Source organism: Oryx dammah, unplaced genomic scaffold (genome assembly GCF_014754425.2).
Source record: "Oryx dammah isolate SB20612 unplaced genomic scaffold, SCBI_Odam_1.1 HiC_scaffold_20, whole genome shotgun sequence".
NCBI lineage: Eukaryota > Metazoa > Chordata > Mammalia > Artiodactyla > Bovidae > Oryx > Oryx dammah.
The window spans coordinates 37,663,942-37,678,110 of record NW_024070204.1 but is presented as its reverse complement, the minus strand read 5'-3'; the positions used below and the strand labels follow the sequence as shown (position 1 = coordinate 37,678,110).

Sequence of the window (14,169 nt, the reverse complement as noted above, 5' to 3'; positions counted from 1 at the left end):
TTTAAGTTCAGAATAGGCAAATCCATAGAGATGTAGTGGTTGCCCTGGTCTAGGGGAAAGATGAATTGGCAGTGACTGCAGATGGGTATGTGGTTTCTTTTATTCTCGAATTAGGAATGATGGTTGCACTCTGTGAAAATGCTACAATACCAGGAAATTTTTATTATATTTGAGATTTATTTCAATTAGAAAAAAAAAGAATCAGCTAGAATCAGCGTTCTGGGTGGTGAACCTGAAGTAAAGGACAAGTGAGAGTATACCTTGACTAGTATTGCTAACTTCTGAATAAGACTTTGTTTAGCATGACTGATGCATGCTAAAGTTTGAAAAGCAGAGATCTAAAGAATTTACAAGTAGGAAAGGCCACAAGTCTATGCTAATGTTTTAATAATAAATATTTAGATTCTTTGCATGTAGCAGGTTAAGCTTAATACTGTCTCCACCACCATCCATACAAACTGGTAATTTTGAGCACACTTTGCCCCCAGATCTTGGTTTCTAAATGCCATTCTTCATTAAGTGGCTCCAAGGCTTTGTGCTATTCTTGCAACTTTACATTGGACATTATTTGTAAAATGAAGTTAAAATATTTCAATTTAAAAAGATGTAAGATGACCTGAAACAAACACACAAAAATCATACAAGTTTCCAAAACTGATGATATGGAACTCCAATTGAGTGTATTTATTTATTATAATCTCCAAAATAATTTCAGTTGGCACAACTGCTTCTTAAAACCACATTACTATCAGGCTCAATTACAACCAAGCAATTCACAAAGACATTGTAAGCAACAAAACATGCTCAATATTTCTTTGAGAAAGGTGCTTCAGCTATGTGTACAGCATGACTGGGCATTACACAGAACTTTTAGAAGATGATTCTCACATGCCCAAGTTTTGTACCTCTTCTGTTGTGACATCTGTGAAAGGCTAATCCTTCCACACCTCCCGTAAAACCCTTCATGGTGCAATCTGCCTTTCTCTTAAATTTTAAAGAATATTCTAAGTCATTCCTTAGGAAAGTAAAACTATACACATTTCCAAGGGGGAAAACAAGCTGCTTACTTTTTATATTATACACTTCAATTATGGGTTACTAACACTTTTTAAAAGCTTTGTTACATTTTAAAAAGTACCAGCTAATGAAGACAAAAGTACAAAATATTTATCAGCATGTTAGGTTCTCCTGAAATCACAGTTTTCTGGATAGATACATGCAGCATCACTAAACGTTTTTCACTATGTATTACACATAGCTTGGAAAGAATTTTAGTATTTTGGCCTGTAATGTCCATGTCTTAAATAGCATTTTGCTTTATTCCTTTAATAGTGCTAAACTCTTTTAAAAATTTGTACTTATTTTTATAGATCTGACTCACTGAATTTTCAACACCATGGCCTCACCTTGGTTATGAAAAATATCTTAACATCTGCAACTTCAGCTGGTTATACTACAGGGAGAGGGATTACCACAACTTTATTATACCTCGTATTAACAATAAACCTTCTCACAGAGAAGAAAATACTTTAAATACCTTAAATCATATTTACAATAAAATTCACATTTCATGCTTTAGTGAGACCCTAAAATCATCCACAAGCAGTCCTTTATGGTTTATTGGAATAGAGCCCTTCTGTACATGGACTTCTGCTGTGTGCCACATAGAAAGCTCTTGATTTTATGAAAATAGCAAAACTTATGCTGTCCTCCTGTCAAGTAGAAAAACCGAGGGTACATCTTCCCAGCCATCAAGTTGTCACCGAAACGCTATTATCACAGCGAGGTGGCAGCCAAGGCTTCAGACCTCAGGACCCAGAAGGGGCAACTCGTCTGTCTGCGAAGTGCTCAGAAGCCCGGGTGTTCTCTAATGTGCGTGATAGGATGAAAAGAGCCCTCAGCACTGGCCAAACAGCTCACTGATGTGTCTATTGCACGGATCTTCAAAGCTTCCAGAAATAGTGCTGTATGTCTTCCCTTCACTACTATATGCATTTTTCTGATAAGTTCAGCGTTTCACTGGGAAACGTGACTTGCAGGGAGCTCCCCTTGGGGGCGGGCCCAGCCCTGCAGCTCCCGCCAACCTCGTCCACCAGTAAGAAGCTCTCCGAGTCCTGCCCCTGTGAGGAGTCTGAGGTCTCCGATATCCGCAGAGTCCTAAGCGACGTGCTGTCTATTTGGGTCAGGCCCACGCCGGGCACACCTGGCAGCAGATTCCTGCCTCCCCCGAGGCCGTTTTCACTGAGTTCTGGCGTGTACAGGAGGGTCTGCGACGTGCTGCTGATCTCCTTCAGCTCCCGGGAGAGGAAGGAGCGGGAGTGGCCGGACACGGCGGAGGACGTCCTTCTGCTGTCTGAGCAGTGCGGCCCGGGACGCTCCCTGCGCGACCCGCCGATGCGGCAGAAGAGGCATTTGATCTTCTCTATGGCTTTACTGAGCACCGTCTTCCGCAGGAGGATGTATATCCAGGGGTCCAGGATGGGGTTCACAGAAGCAATTCGTATGGCCTGCAAATCCGGGTTTTTGCTGATGACTGGCTCCAGGTGTGGCCGATATAACTGGTTGACGAACACCCGCACCTGCGGAAAGGAGACGCCCACGTTTGGTGTTTAGCATTCATTCATCAACTGGGGAAATATCTGCATGCAACGTCTAACTTAGTAACCTTGAGAGTGCTTAGTCGCTCAGTCTGCCCGACTCTTTGGACGGTAGCCCGCCGGGCTTCTCTGTCCATGGGCTTCTCCAGACAAGAATATTGGAGTGGGTTGCCACGACCCCCTCCAGGGGATCTTCCCGCCGCAGGGATCTAACCCAGGTCTCCCGCATTGCGGGTGGGTTCTTTACCAACTGAACCGTTAGTAACATTAGCTGCCCTCTTTTCTGTTAATAAGTGCCAAGAAGGACTTCCCTGGTGGTTCAGTGGTTAAGACTGGTACTTACAATGGAGGGGGCCTGGGTTCAATCCTTGGATAGGGGAACTAAGATCCCACATGCCTTGGAGAATGGTCAAAAAAATTTAAAAAGTTTAAAAAAGTGCCGAGAAAAGAGCAGCATATATAGAACCAGGAAGACCACCGATTACCATTTATCAAGTTAGTATAACTTTAATATATCAGTAACTACCTTATGAATAGTTTCTCTAGGTCAAAGATGGATAAAAGAATGCGATGTGTGTACAGGTAACATAGGCATAAAGGGTCCTGGAGAAGAATTTTATTAACTTCATTTCTGTGCTTTCTCACAGAATAGTGAGAAACTTTTAAACTTGGAAATTTTAAACCAATATTTGAATCTGTTATCATCTAGAATGGCCAGAGAATAGTTTTTATTTTCTCTATATGAAGCTGTTCCCTAGTTAATAATCTCATGTTATCAACTCTTATTTCAAAAACCTTTTCCATAAACCAATTATGTGTCAATAAATAAATAATAAAAAAAGAAAAAAGAAAATACTTTCCAGTTAGTTTTTTTTTTTTCCTCTAACTGCATTCCTCACCTAGATTATTGCATCAACCACCAAACTGGCTTTCCCATCTCCACTTCCTGTTCTCTCCAAACCATCCTCCAAACTGCCACCAGAAGATTATTTCTCAAATGCTGATTTGATTATGCTACTCGGCTGCTAAACCTTCAATGGCTCCCTGCTGCTTGGGAACTATAGTTCTGTTCAACATCTGTCACTCTGAATCCATCCTGAAGCCTCCACTGGAATCCACCCCTCCTTTGTATCTCTGGAGCATTTTAGAATAAACAGCCGGGAGCACTCTGGAGAGACCAGACTCAATGAAGAGAATATAAATTTGTAAATTTGAGGAAAACTATCATTTTATTCCTTAGTGGAAAAGGCACTTCTTATTTTCTCCCTCTTTTTAAAAATTAAAGTACAATATTATGTAAATGACAGGTGTACAGTATAGTGATTCACAATTATTAAAGGTAATACTCCATTTATAGTTATTATATAAATGGAGTACTGGCTATTATATAAATATAGTCAGTACTGGCTATATTCTCTGTGTTGTACAATATATCCTTGTATCTTATTTAATACCTAATAGTTTTACCTCTTAATTCCCTACCTCTATATTGTATCCCCCTCTCTCTCCCCACTGGGAACCACTAGTTTGTTGTCTGTATACACTTCCATATTTACTCCTACAGAGTAGATCTTAAAAGCTCTCATCATGAGAAAAACATCTTGTAACTAAGTGTGGGGATGGATGTTAATTAGACTTATCATAGTGATTATTTTGCACTATATACAAATATCAAATCATTATGCTATGCACTTGAAATGAATATAATGTTATATGTCAATTATATCTAAATAAATGTGTATATAAATACACACACACACAAGACACACACCAAAAAACCCAAAATTTTACTGTTAAAGGATGATGATGCTATCTGAGTCTTCTAATTCCACCAGGATCATTATATAAAAATCTCATAATAATTCATATAAAATTAGTGGTTTTTAAGATAATATAATTCTTTGATAATTATTACTTGCCATTAGTAACCATTTTAGGTCAGGGAGAAGTAAGAGGTGAGTCTCACAGCCAAGAAAGATGCATTAAAAACCATAAAAAGAAGAAAGAACTATAAAAGCATAGCTGGAGCCATTTAACCAAGGGCAAATATGTCTAACATTAAGAAGAGTTGATGATACTGCCACTTTGTCATACAGTATGATAATATTTATGGTGTATGAATCACTAAGAATAGGGATATTTTAGAATTATAACAAACTGGATAAAAAGTCTAAAACATGTAAATAATTCTCATTAATCTGCAAAAGTTCAACATTTCTAAATGATGCTAGATCAGTGGGGTGTAACTATATTTCTACTTCTTCCTATACTGGAATTTAGACCTCAGTCAACTACAGGTCTATAATCCTTTATCAAGAAGTTGCTGTTATTTTGATATTCATTTGTTTTGTTTTCAGTTGCAAAACCTGAACTGACTAGACCATGATGCTATTTACAATTTCTTGATGTGAATATTCCCATGTTTTGCTCAAGAGGTCCCATTCCAGTTTCTGATGGGGATATTACATATATGTAGATTACTAAATTACTTTTCTAAAAGCCAAGAAATTCTGAATTTAAAACACACTTGGTCCTAAATATTTTGGATAAGCAATTACATACAGCCCTGTAACTCTCATAGAATAAAATGGTGAAATGACTCTAAGATGAAATTGTTCCCTTGATCTCTGGAAGACAGCTAAATAAAAAGTGTACTAGAATGAACGACAGTATATGATGACTATGCTTTTTTTTTTTTTTTTGCCAAACCACACAGCATGTGAGATCTTAAGTTCCCTGACTAGGGACAGAACTCACACTCCCCTGCAGTGAAGTTCCTATGATGACAACTCTTAAAATATTTTTAGAAACTATGTTTGTATAAATGATTCAACCAAGACAAAGGATGACTGACCTTCTGTCCTTTCAAAAACCAACGGAACAAAGCATCTTGGTTTCTTCCTACCATACTCTTCATTGAGGTTCTCAGCTCTGCCTGGGCCCAGAGATTCCCTCAGGTCTACGGACCTTTTCTCAGATGAAGTGTTACTGAAACCAGGAAGTTTTGAGAACCTTACTTAGATCCCCCACCCTGTTGGTGGCTGATTCTGGCCTGGGCCTCAGGTCTCCAAATTACTTTCATGTTGCTTTTTCTGTTTTACCAGGCTAGCTAGCTTTCTGTTTAAGAATTATCTCCTGACAATGGAATTATTGGTAAAATACAAAGCATGAGGTCTATATTTTACTCACATCACACAGTAGGTTGTTAAGGGTAAAAGAAATGATGGATTTAAATCTGGATTTAGTATCAGGCCCTCCTCTGAGTGTGCTGCTGCTGCTGCTAACTTGCTTCAGTCGTGTCCGACTCTGTGCGACCCCATAGACGGCAGCCCACCAGGCTCCTCCGTCCCTGGGACTCTCCAGGCAAGAATATTGGAGTGGGTTGCCAATTCCTTCTCCCATCTGAGTGAAGCCTCAAGAAAAAACCCGAGGCGGGATTTGGGTGAATTTGAGACTTTTAGCCAGTAGGTGGCAGTGTTGCTCTACTTGGGAGTTGGTCCCACAGCCCTCCCTAAGAGGTTTGCCCAGCTGCTTCAAGACCCTCTTTCAGAACAGAATTTTAGGTCTAAAGTTTGCATTTCTTAAAATTTTAACATTGAAATACTTCATTGGTAGTTGTTTCTCCCACCAGTTCCTTGAGGGAAACACATTTACTACTGAAAGGAGGAAATTTTTTTAACACCTGAAATGACTATGGAAGGAATGAAATTTGTAGCTATTTAAGGGAATAAACTAGGAGTTACTACTTATTTTTTTAAATTCCTATGACCCTTCAGAAAAGTCAGTGTTGTAAAAAAAATTAATAGTGAACTTTCATAATCAAGGTGACAAGAGGCAAGCAAAGAATTATTTTGTGGCTCACTTCATGCTCAGTAGTAATTAATTGAAACTATAAGGGCATGAAAAGGAGCCTTATTTCAGTGTTCCATGGTGTGTGTGTGGGGGGTGGGGTGGGCAGGGGACTTACAAAATATAAGCTAGTGAACCTGGTCATTTCATGTCTTCTCAGGAAAGCAGAGCTCATGGGGTAGCAACAAAGATGAGTATGAAAAGCAACATTCCAAATTTATATGAAAACACTCTCAAAAGCTGGTAAAATGATTTGAAAAAAATGAAGATGGAGCTTTCCTTTGCAGCGTGATCTCAATGGAGACTGACTTGAATAGAGAGAAAGAAGGCAAAAGTGAGCAAAAGCTCCACGCACTTCACTAGATTTCAAAAAAAACACAGCCATCTCTGCCTCACTTTAAAGGCTTTACTTGATTTGCTTCCCCAAAGGGGTAGACCCCAGATTAAGATGGGACCATCCACAGCAGGACTCCAGCGTCACGAAGGGAGGAGAGAGCACTTTTCTGCAATTCTTGTCCAACAGGCTCTGTATGTTACACAAATAAACGTGTTCAGGCAGTTTTCAGTGTTGGAAGAGTGTGCTGCTGAGAAAACTGAACCTCTGAGTGGGAGGCGGGTGGGGGAACACCTTAAAAGAATTCGCTGAATACAAACAACATATGTAGTCTCTTGCAATTTTATTAGTCTATTTCAGCTACAGTCTGTAGTCTATTAGCTGCAGATTTGCACATGTGGCTTATTGTTAGAACTGGCATACATGACAATATTCCAAACTTGTTGAGGACGGCTAGAGATTAGGATTCAGGAACATAACTTGGAAAAAACATGATAAACCCAAAATTAAATGTGATGATGGGAAAAGTTATAAGGAAGGCTACATGTTATAAAGATAAATGCCCAGTTCTGTTCAAATCCTGGCTCTCTGCTCCATATAATTTATGAGCAAAAACATGAAAGGGCTTAGTACAAATATGTGGAAGCTTGGCTACTGTGGAATACATCAATAATACGAAAACCACAGCTTAGAGGTCGCTTTGGGGTATAGTTAATGACGCGCATGGTATCTAAAACACATACTTCCTGTTTAATGAATTAACCTGTTGGCAGGGAATGTCTAATTGAAGAGGAATGTTGAAATTTTGATTAGACTGATTTGGAAGTTGACTGTCGAAACAGAAATGCTTTCCAATAAATGACGAGAACCTGTGATTGGATTTGTATGTGCTCCTTGTTCTGTTCCGAAAACATGCAAGGAATGATCTGTGTGTGATCAGTTATCTAACTGCCCTGTGAAGGGTCTAAAATTGACACAGCTGTTACTAGAAATTCTTCCCACCTCCTTTTTTTTTTTTTTTTTAATTTAGTGACAAAAATCTCTAAATAAAGGAGAGTGGAGAGAGTTCTTGGGTGGGTGGTGGAATGAGGGCTCAGTTCTCCTTCCCTCTGCATCACTGACTGGCCATTTAACTGCAGACCAACTGCTTTACCTCTACAGGTCAGTGTGTACACTGAAAATTTACTTCTGAAGTGTTTAGTTTCTTTGAACCCTTAACTTTCAATATTCTAACAAGAACCTTCAAGAATTACTTCAGCTCTGGAGGGAAGAGATCTTGTTAGCAGATGTTCCATAAAATCAAGCCTTGACAGGTCAGCAAAGCATGGTGAAAAGAGCCTTAGTCTAGGACTCACTCACCCAGGAAATAGCAGGAAATAAAGTCATTATCTGCAGTTGAGGAATCTGAGGTTGCAGAGACAGTGAAAATGTTGGTCAGCCCTCCTTTCTTCCTAGAGCTTTTTTAAAGACTCAGAGGAAAAGCAGGGAAAACCACCTTACTTTTATGTGCTACTCCACAGTCTTCAAAGTACTACTCCTGGGTCTGCAATTTTATGTTCTGGTTAAAATTCTGCTTTTGAGAACTGCTAATTTTTAAAAAAAAATTTAGCTAAATTTATTTGAAAAATAAATCCTTCAGGTTCTGCTGTAATAGTGCCTGGATTTATGGCATTCTTCATGTACCTCTAGATGTGATTTTTAACTCATCTGTAACCCCATCAGTTTCTTTTAGTTTCCACTTCCAGTCTGCCTGCAGTAAACAAAAGTGTATCTATTTACACAGCTTTCCTCTGCTCTAATAAACCTTTGGCGATCAAATGCTGATGAGGGCTTATATAGACAACTAGTTTATAGTAAGGAACCAAATAAACACTTAAAGGAAGCTATTTTCCTAAGCTTCACTCCTCCCAGGCAGAAGATGAATCAAACTGGCCGTTCTACTCTTAATAGAGGTGAAGGCTTGCTACTTCAGAGTAAGAAGAAAGAAAATAAAAGAAACAAGTAAGCAATAAATACTGCCATAGCATGCCTGTGCGTGGGGGAAAATGCCTTTCAAATCCTGTAGTGTAACCGTTTAGCCCTAGGCCAAAGACTGGATTACAATAATGTCTAACATTAGTAACAAAATTAGGTACCAGACATTGATCCAGCTGCAGCATTTAACACCAGGACCTTAGGCTGTCTCACTTGCATATTTCTAAAGAATTCATTCCCTTTTATTTATTTTGAGCATAAACGCTTTCATTTCTTTAGCTTCTCTTGTATTTCAAAAACCAGAGACTGCTTATAAACAGAACAGACAAAATGACATTAACCTTGTCCCACTAAACCTTGTCATGCAATGTTCCCTGTTGACTGTATTTACATCTTTTCTCTTCATTGCTTATGACTCACTTTAGAAAATTTTGCAACTTCAGCACAGTTCCTTATATAACTGCAATTAATTTTTCTAACCTTTTGCAAATTTCCATTCTAAAATCTATTTTATGAGATATTTATATTTTGGAGAACAAATTAAAATTGACTTTTATACTAAATTCAATATCAACTGCCTTCTAAGAGCCACTGTCGTTTTTCTTTCTCTGGTATCTGAAAGACACAAATATGGCCGCTTTGCAGTGATGCTTGTTTTCCTTATGTATTGTAAGTTAAGATTTGTGAAACTGCACATAAACTGTATTTTCTCTATTATTTCCAAAGCATTTAAATGTTTGGTACGGTTTGATTTGCCTCAAATAGGATTACCAACGAACTTGATTTGATAAAGTTAAAAGAGATTCTTCATTAGTTTCCTTGAAACTGAAGATAGATTTGACTGTTTTAAAAGTCAGAGTTCAGAATTTTTCAACTCAAATTACAACATGAATGTGAGAAATGTGAAAAAAAAAAAAAGCCAAGAAAGTTGTAAAAGTGATCCAAGGAAGGCTACAGTTGTGGATGCTTCCCTTTTAATTCTTTCAGTCATTGCTAAACTGTGTGTGGGTGAGTAATATAATGACATCATTCTTATCATTAATTTACAATTAAATCTATTCTGAAGCTACCATTACTTGTATGATTTCTTATTACTTCCAAAGGTATGTCTATGTGATTATTTCTCAGCTGAGCCATTTTCAATTTGCAGGGTAAAAAGACTTAATATCACTACACAACAATGACTTTACAAAGAGTAGACAGTCCTTGTTAGTTTAAATGTGGTCAGTCTGCAAACCACAAATATAACTCCTATAATTTCTTGCTTCTTGTTCCTCAAATAATGTCAAAGACTTTGTGATAAATGGCTTTGCCATCAGATCTACCATTTCAGCCCATAAGAGGCTTTGAAGAGAACAGTTCATCTCTGTCTGTGTGGTCATCAACAGCTTCGCATGCTTGCCTCCAACCAAAACACAGTTTAAAAGTTCTGTGCGTGTTGCTAAATCTCTAGCTCTGATTCCTCAGTTCCTTAAAGTGGATGTTCTGTAAATAACAACCACTCACTCTGGCATTTACTGTTCTGTAAAACATAAGGCAGAGGCCACAGAAAGAGGCCCCAGCCAGAGAGCTGTTTCTTCTGAATCTCCCTCTATTCTAAAGGTGGCATTACAGACAGTAAAATATGTTTATGTGGCTCAATTAACTCTGTAAATTATCCTGGGTCCTGGGACGGTTTAAAGGCCCTTTTGGCCAATCACTGGCTCTCCGCCACCTTGCAGTTCCATTTATAGATGGAATTTTATCCATCTGTAATTTTAAATAATTTATATTAAAATATTTTATTAGATATAACATCAATTTTATGATATATTTTTATCTTAAAATCTCTGAACAGTATTAGTAAGGGAAAAGATGGAATAATAACCTATAACATTTATTTTCTCATGCTTCCAATCAGCGTTGAAAAAAAACAAAACCAACTTTTTCAAGTTGATAGTTTAGAATTTCCAGGAATGTGGTGTTTTGAGATATAGAAAAACTCAGGACTAGTTGCTTTCATGAGAAACTCTAGATGAAGTATTTATTATGTGCATCTGCCCATGGGTTTCTAGTGCAGAGAGGAGAGCTAGGCAGACTTTCAAACTTCCTGCTTGTAACATTTTAAAACATTTTAAAAGTTAATGCACAGGCAATTTTAAAGATGGTGTCCTTAAAATAAAGGTACCAAAACCCAGACTCACACACACTGTTTCGAAGGCCAAAATTAGAAGTGTTCTAGGAGGGAGACATGACGTCATATTACAGAAGCGGCGTTGGGGTTAGATTGGTCTGAGGTTCATCTCAAGTTGCAAAGCTTTGGCTTGGCAATAAATAAGGTGACCGTCTCTAAAGCCCCATCTCTCTAGAAAGGCACTCTACCTCTCACAGTTGAGAAGGTGAATTCAGTACCCCAGACGCATCAGCCTACCCTCAACAGGTCCCCTGAAACACCTTGCTTTCCTGGTCCCTAGAAAGAATGAAGCTCTGGGCCTTGCCCGTGGAGGACCACCTGTGCACCGAGATGTTTTCCCGGGGGGGCTCACTGCATGGCAAAGAGCAAGGAATTTAGCTTGACAGTCTAGTTCTGCGGGATTATTTTCAGCAAGTAATTCCCAGTGTAAAGTGAAGGAGTTAGACCAAAATGCATCCAATATCCCTTCAAGCTCTAAAATTCGACATAAGCTACCAAAAGAAAAAATTTTTAAAAAGGACATAAATCAGAACACTGAAAACGCTACTACTGTAAGGAGTGGACACCAAAGAAATCACCAAGCCCCGACGGTTCGGATTCCGCCTGAGGATGGGGCTCAGTCACACTACTACAGCGGTTTCCTCTCTACATCTGACCGAGAGCAGCGCGTGTTCTCGGAAGGCTCAAGGCCACTGTCAGGCAGCCAGAGGTAGGGGCTGTCCCGGGAGGGAGAGGAAACCAGGCTTTCGGGGAAAGAAACTCGGCGATGTAGGGGAAAAGCACCTGCTGCACCTCGCTAGCGATGGGGCCTAAAAAGAGCCTGGGCGTGGGGACCCCAGTCCCGACCTGGAGGAGACACGTCGGTGGCCGGTGGCCGAGGAGAGGGAGAGCAGGGAGCGGGAGATGGAGGAGGGAGGTGGACGCAGGAAAAGGGCCGAGTGGGGCCCTGACCCCTGCCACTCACCACAAGCGGAATGGAGCAGATGAGCACCACCAGGGAGGTGGCGATGAGTAAGATGACCATCTGGATCTCGGCGCCCGCGATGCGCCGGAAGCTCCGGCGGCGGCGAAAGTCGCTGAAGCGCGGCAGGGCGGGGGAGGAGGCGGCCGGGGGAGCCCGGCAGGCGGTCGGGGCCAAGGCGACGGCGGCGGCGGCCGCGTGGTGCTGCTGCTCGGTGCCCAGCGAGGTGCGGCGCATGAACTGGCGGTGCATGCGGAGCAGCGCGCCGCACACGAGCACGTTGCAGAGCACGGTGGCGAGGATGAGGAAGGAACTGAAGCCCGCATACATGTAGGAGAAGGCGGCGTGCGCTGTCACGTTGGTGGTCCAGTCGATGAAGCACCAGGTGGCCGGGTACTGCAGCCGCGAACTGCCCAGGCCCATGCTGGGCAGCGCGCAGAAGAGCACGTTGGACGCGTAGACCGCGAAGAGCGTGAGCCCCGCCAGCCGCTTGTCCACGTAGTGGCTGTAGAAGTAGGCGTGGTTGATGGCCAGGTAGCGCTCAATACTCATCGCACAGATGATGCTGAGCCCCGACAGGCCAAAGAAGAGCAGGATGAAGGTGCTGTACTCGCACAGCGCGTGGCCCCCGGGCCACTGGCCCTTCAAGTAGGTGGCGATGGTCACCGGGCTCACCAACAACGTGCCCAGCAGGTCGGTGACCGCCAGCCCGCATACCAGTGTGTAGAAAGTCGTCTCCTTCTGCTCTTTGCGCGACTTACAGAGCACCACGATGGCCACCAGGTTGCCCACCACCCCGAAGATGAACATCACCGCCGGGATGGTCACTGGGCTGTTCAGTGGGTTGGAGGCCTGGGAGGATGATGCGTTGGTCCCAGGGGCGGTCATGGTGGTGGCCGACGGTACACTGCCTTGGAGTGCGAGGCTGGGTCTGTGGAGAATAGGAGAGAGACGAAGAAGCGATGAGCAGAAATCACCACCTGCAAAAAGGTGTCAGACCCGCTCCCGAGAAACAATATGCTGATGAGAGATCGGGGGAGCAACTCGATCCAACATTGTGGACTGCAGCCACTTACCAACTGCAGCAACCTCAATCTCCAGGCTCCGGATAAGTCCTGCCGGCAGCACCACTCTACGGGCATTAATATTTATACGTTGATACTGTCTTTCTCTCCTCTCCCCAACCCAACTCATTCCACTGCCAAGATGAACAAGACCTATCTCAAGGGAAAACTGGCTTGCTCGTTTTCCCGACAGATTCTGAGTCAATAAAAGTCTCGCTGAAAACAAGTTATGGAAGATAATTTGAAGAGAGCACTCTTCATTTCCTGGCTACGCTCAAGGGGCGCCCGCACCGCTCTCTGCCCAGTGCCCCCAACCCTGTCTCACCTGTGGCAGCCGCGGAGGTTGCAGTTACGTAAGCCCCCAGGGTCAAGCCTCAGATGTCCTGGACAAGCCTTCAACCTGCCCTCAGCCGTGCCCTGCTCAATGTGGAGCTTGCCAAGCCTCTGCCTTCTCACAGCCTGCTCTCGGTGGCTGCCAGTTTTCCGGAACTGGGGTCAGTGGTCAGCTTTCAAAAACTTGGACAAACAGAAGGGCAGCGAAATGGGTCAGTGAAGCCCGATCATGGATTGCTTTATTCCTTCGTCTTTTCCTTCGTTTCTTCAAAGACGATCCAAGCTTTGCGGAGCCCGCGGGAATCGTCCGTGGGCGGACAGCTCTCAGGTGTGCGGCGGCACAAGCTGGTGGCACCGAGCCTGGATACCCGGCTCGGGCCGCCCTCCTCCCCAGCCCAGGGCAGCGCGGGCGGCTACCGGGGCTGGCGGCTACAGCTGAGGGCGCTTCTGACGCCCTGGGGGCGGCTTGAGGTCCTCTCGGCCCGAGGCTCTGACCTGGGGCGGTTCATCTTCCTCTCAGGCTGCCGGGTTTCCAGCTCTGCTCTCGCCCGTCCAGCCTCTGTACAAACTTTTCTGCAGCTTCAAGTTTCCCTGGCGGGGGCGGGGCCACACAGCGCGCGGCCTGGGCGCCCATTGGCCAGATGTGAAGTGGGCGGGGCGCTCGCTCGCTCCTGTGCGCGGAGAGGAAGCGCTGCGGGCCGGAGGGCGGGGCCCGGGGCGGCGCGGGTCCCACCGCGCCTCTGCCCGCTGCTTGCCTGCGGCTTTCCAGCCCACCGCGGGGCTGGGGTGGTGCAGGCTTGGCCTCCCTGCTCCAGGCAGGTGGTGCGGAAAGGCCGCGGTCCGCGGGGACCCTGGGGGAGTCCCGGTATTCTCCTGTGCACCCT

The 14,169-nt window shown here is 43.1% G+C and overlaps 1 protein-coding gene across 1 annotated transcript; it reads right to left on the bottom strand.

Moving 5' to 3' along the window:
- Positions 1-645: 645 nt before the first annotated feature.
- Positions 646-13,833, bottom strand: PTGER4 (prostaglandin E receptor 4). The gene is made up of 3 exons (XM_040262403.1): positions 13,278-13,833; positions 11,892-12,819; positions 646-2,579 (listed from the first exon to the last, which is right to left on the bottom strand). The coding sequence occupies exons 2-3, from the start codon at positions 12,774-12,776 to the stop codon at positions 1,986-1,988; spliced, it is 1,479 nt and encodes a 492-aa protein (XP_040118337.1). The 5' UTR covers positions 12,777-12,819; positions 13,278-13,833; the 3' UTR covers positions 646-1,985.
- Between the last annotated feature and the right edge of the window lie 336 nt (positions 13,834-14,169).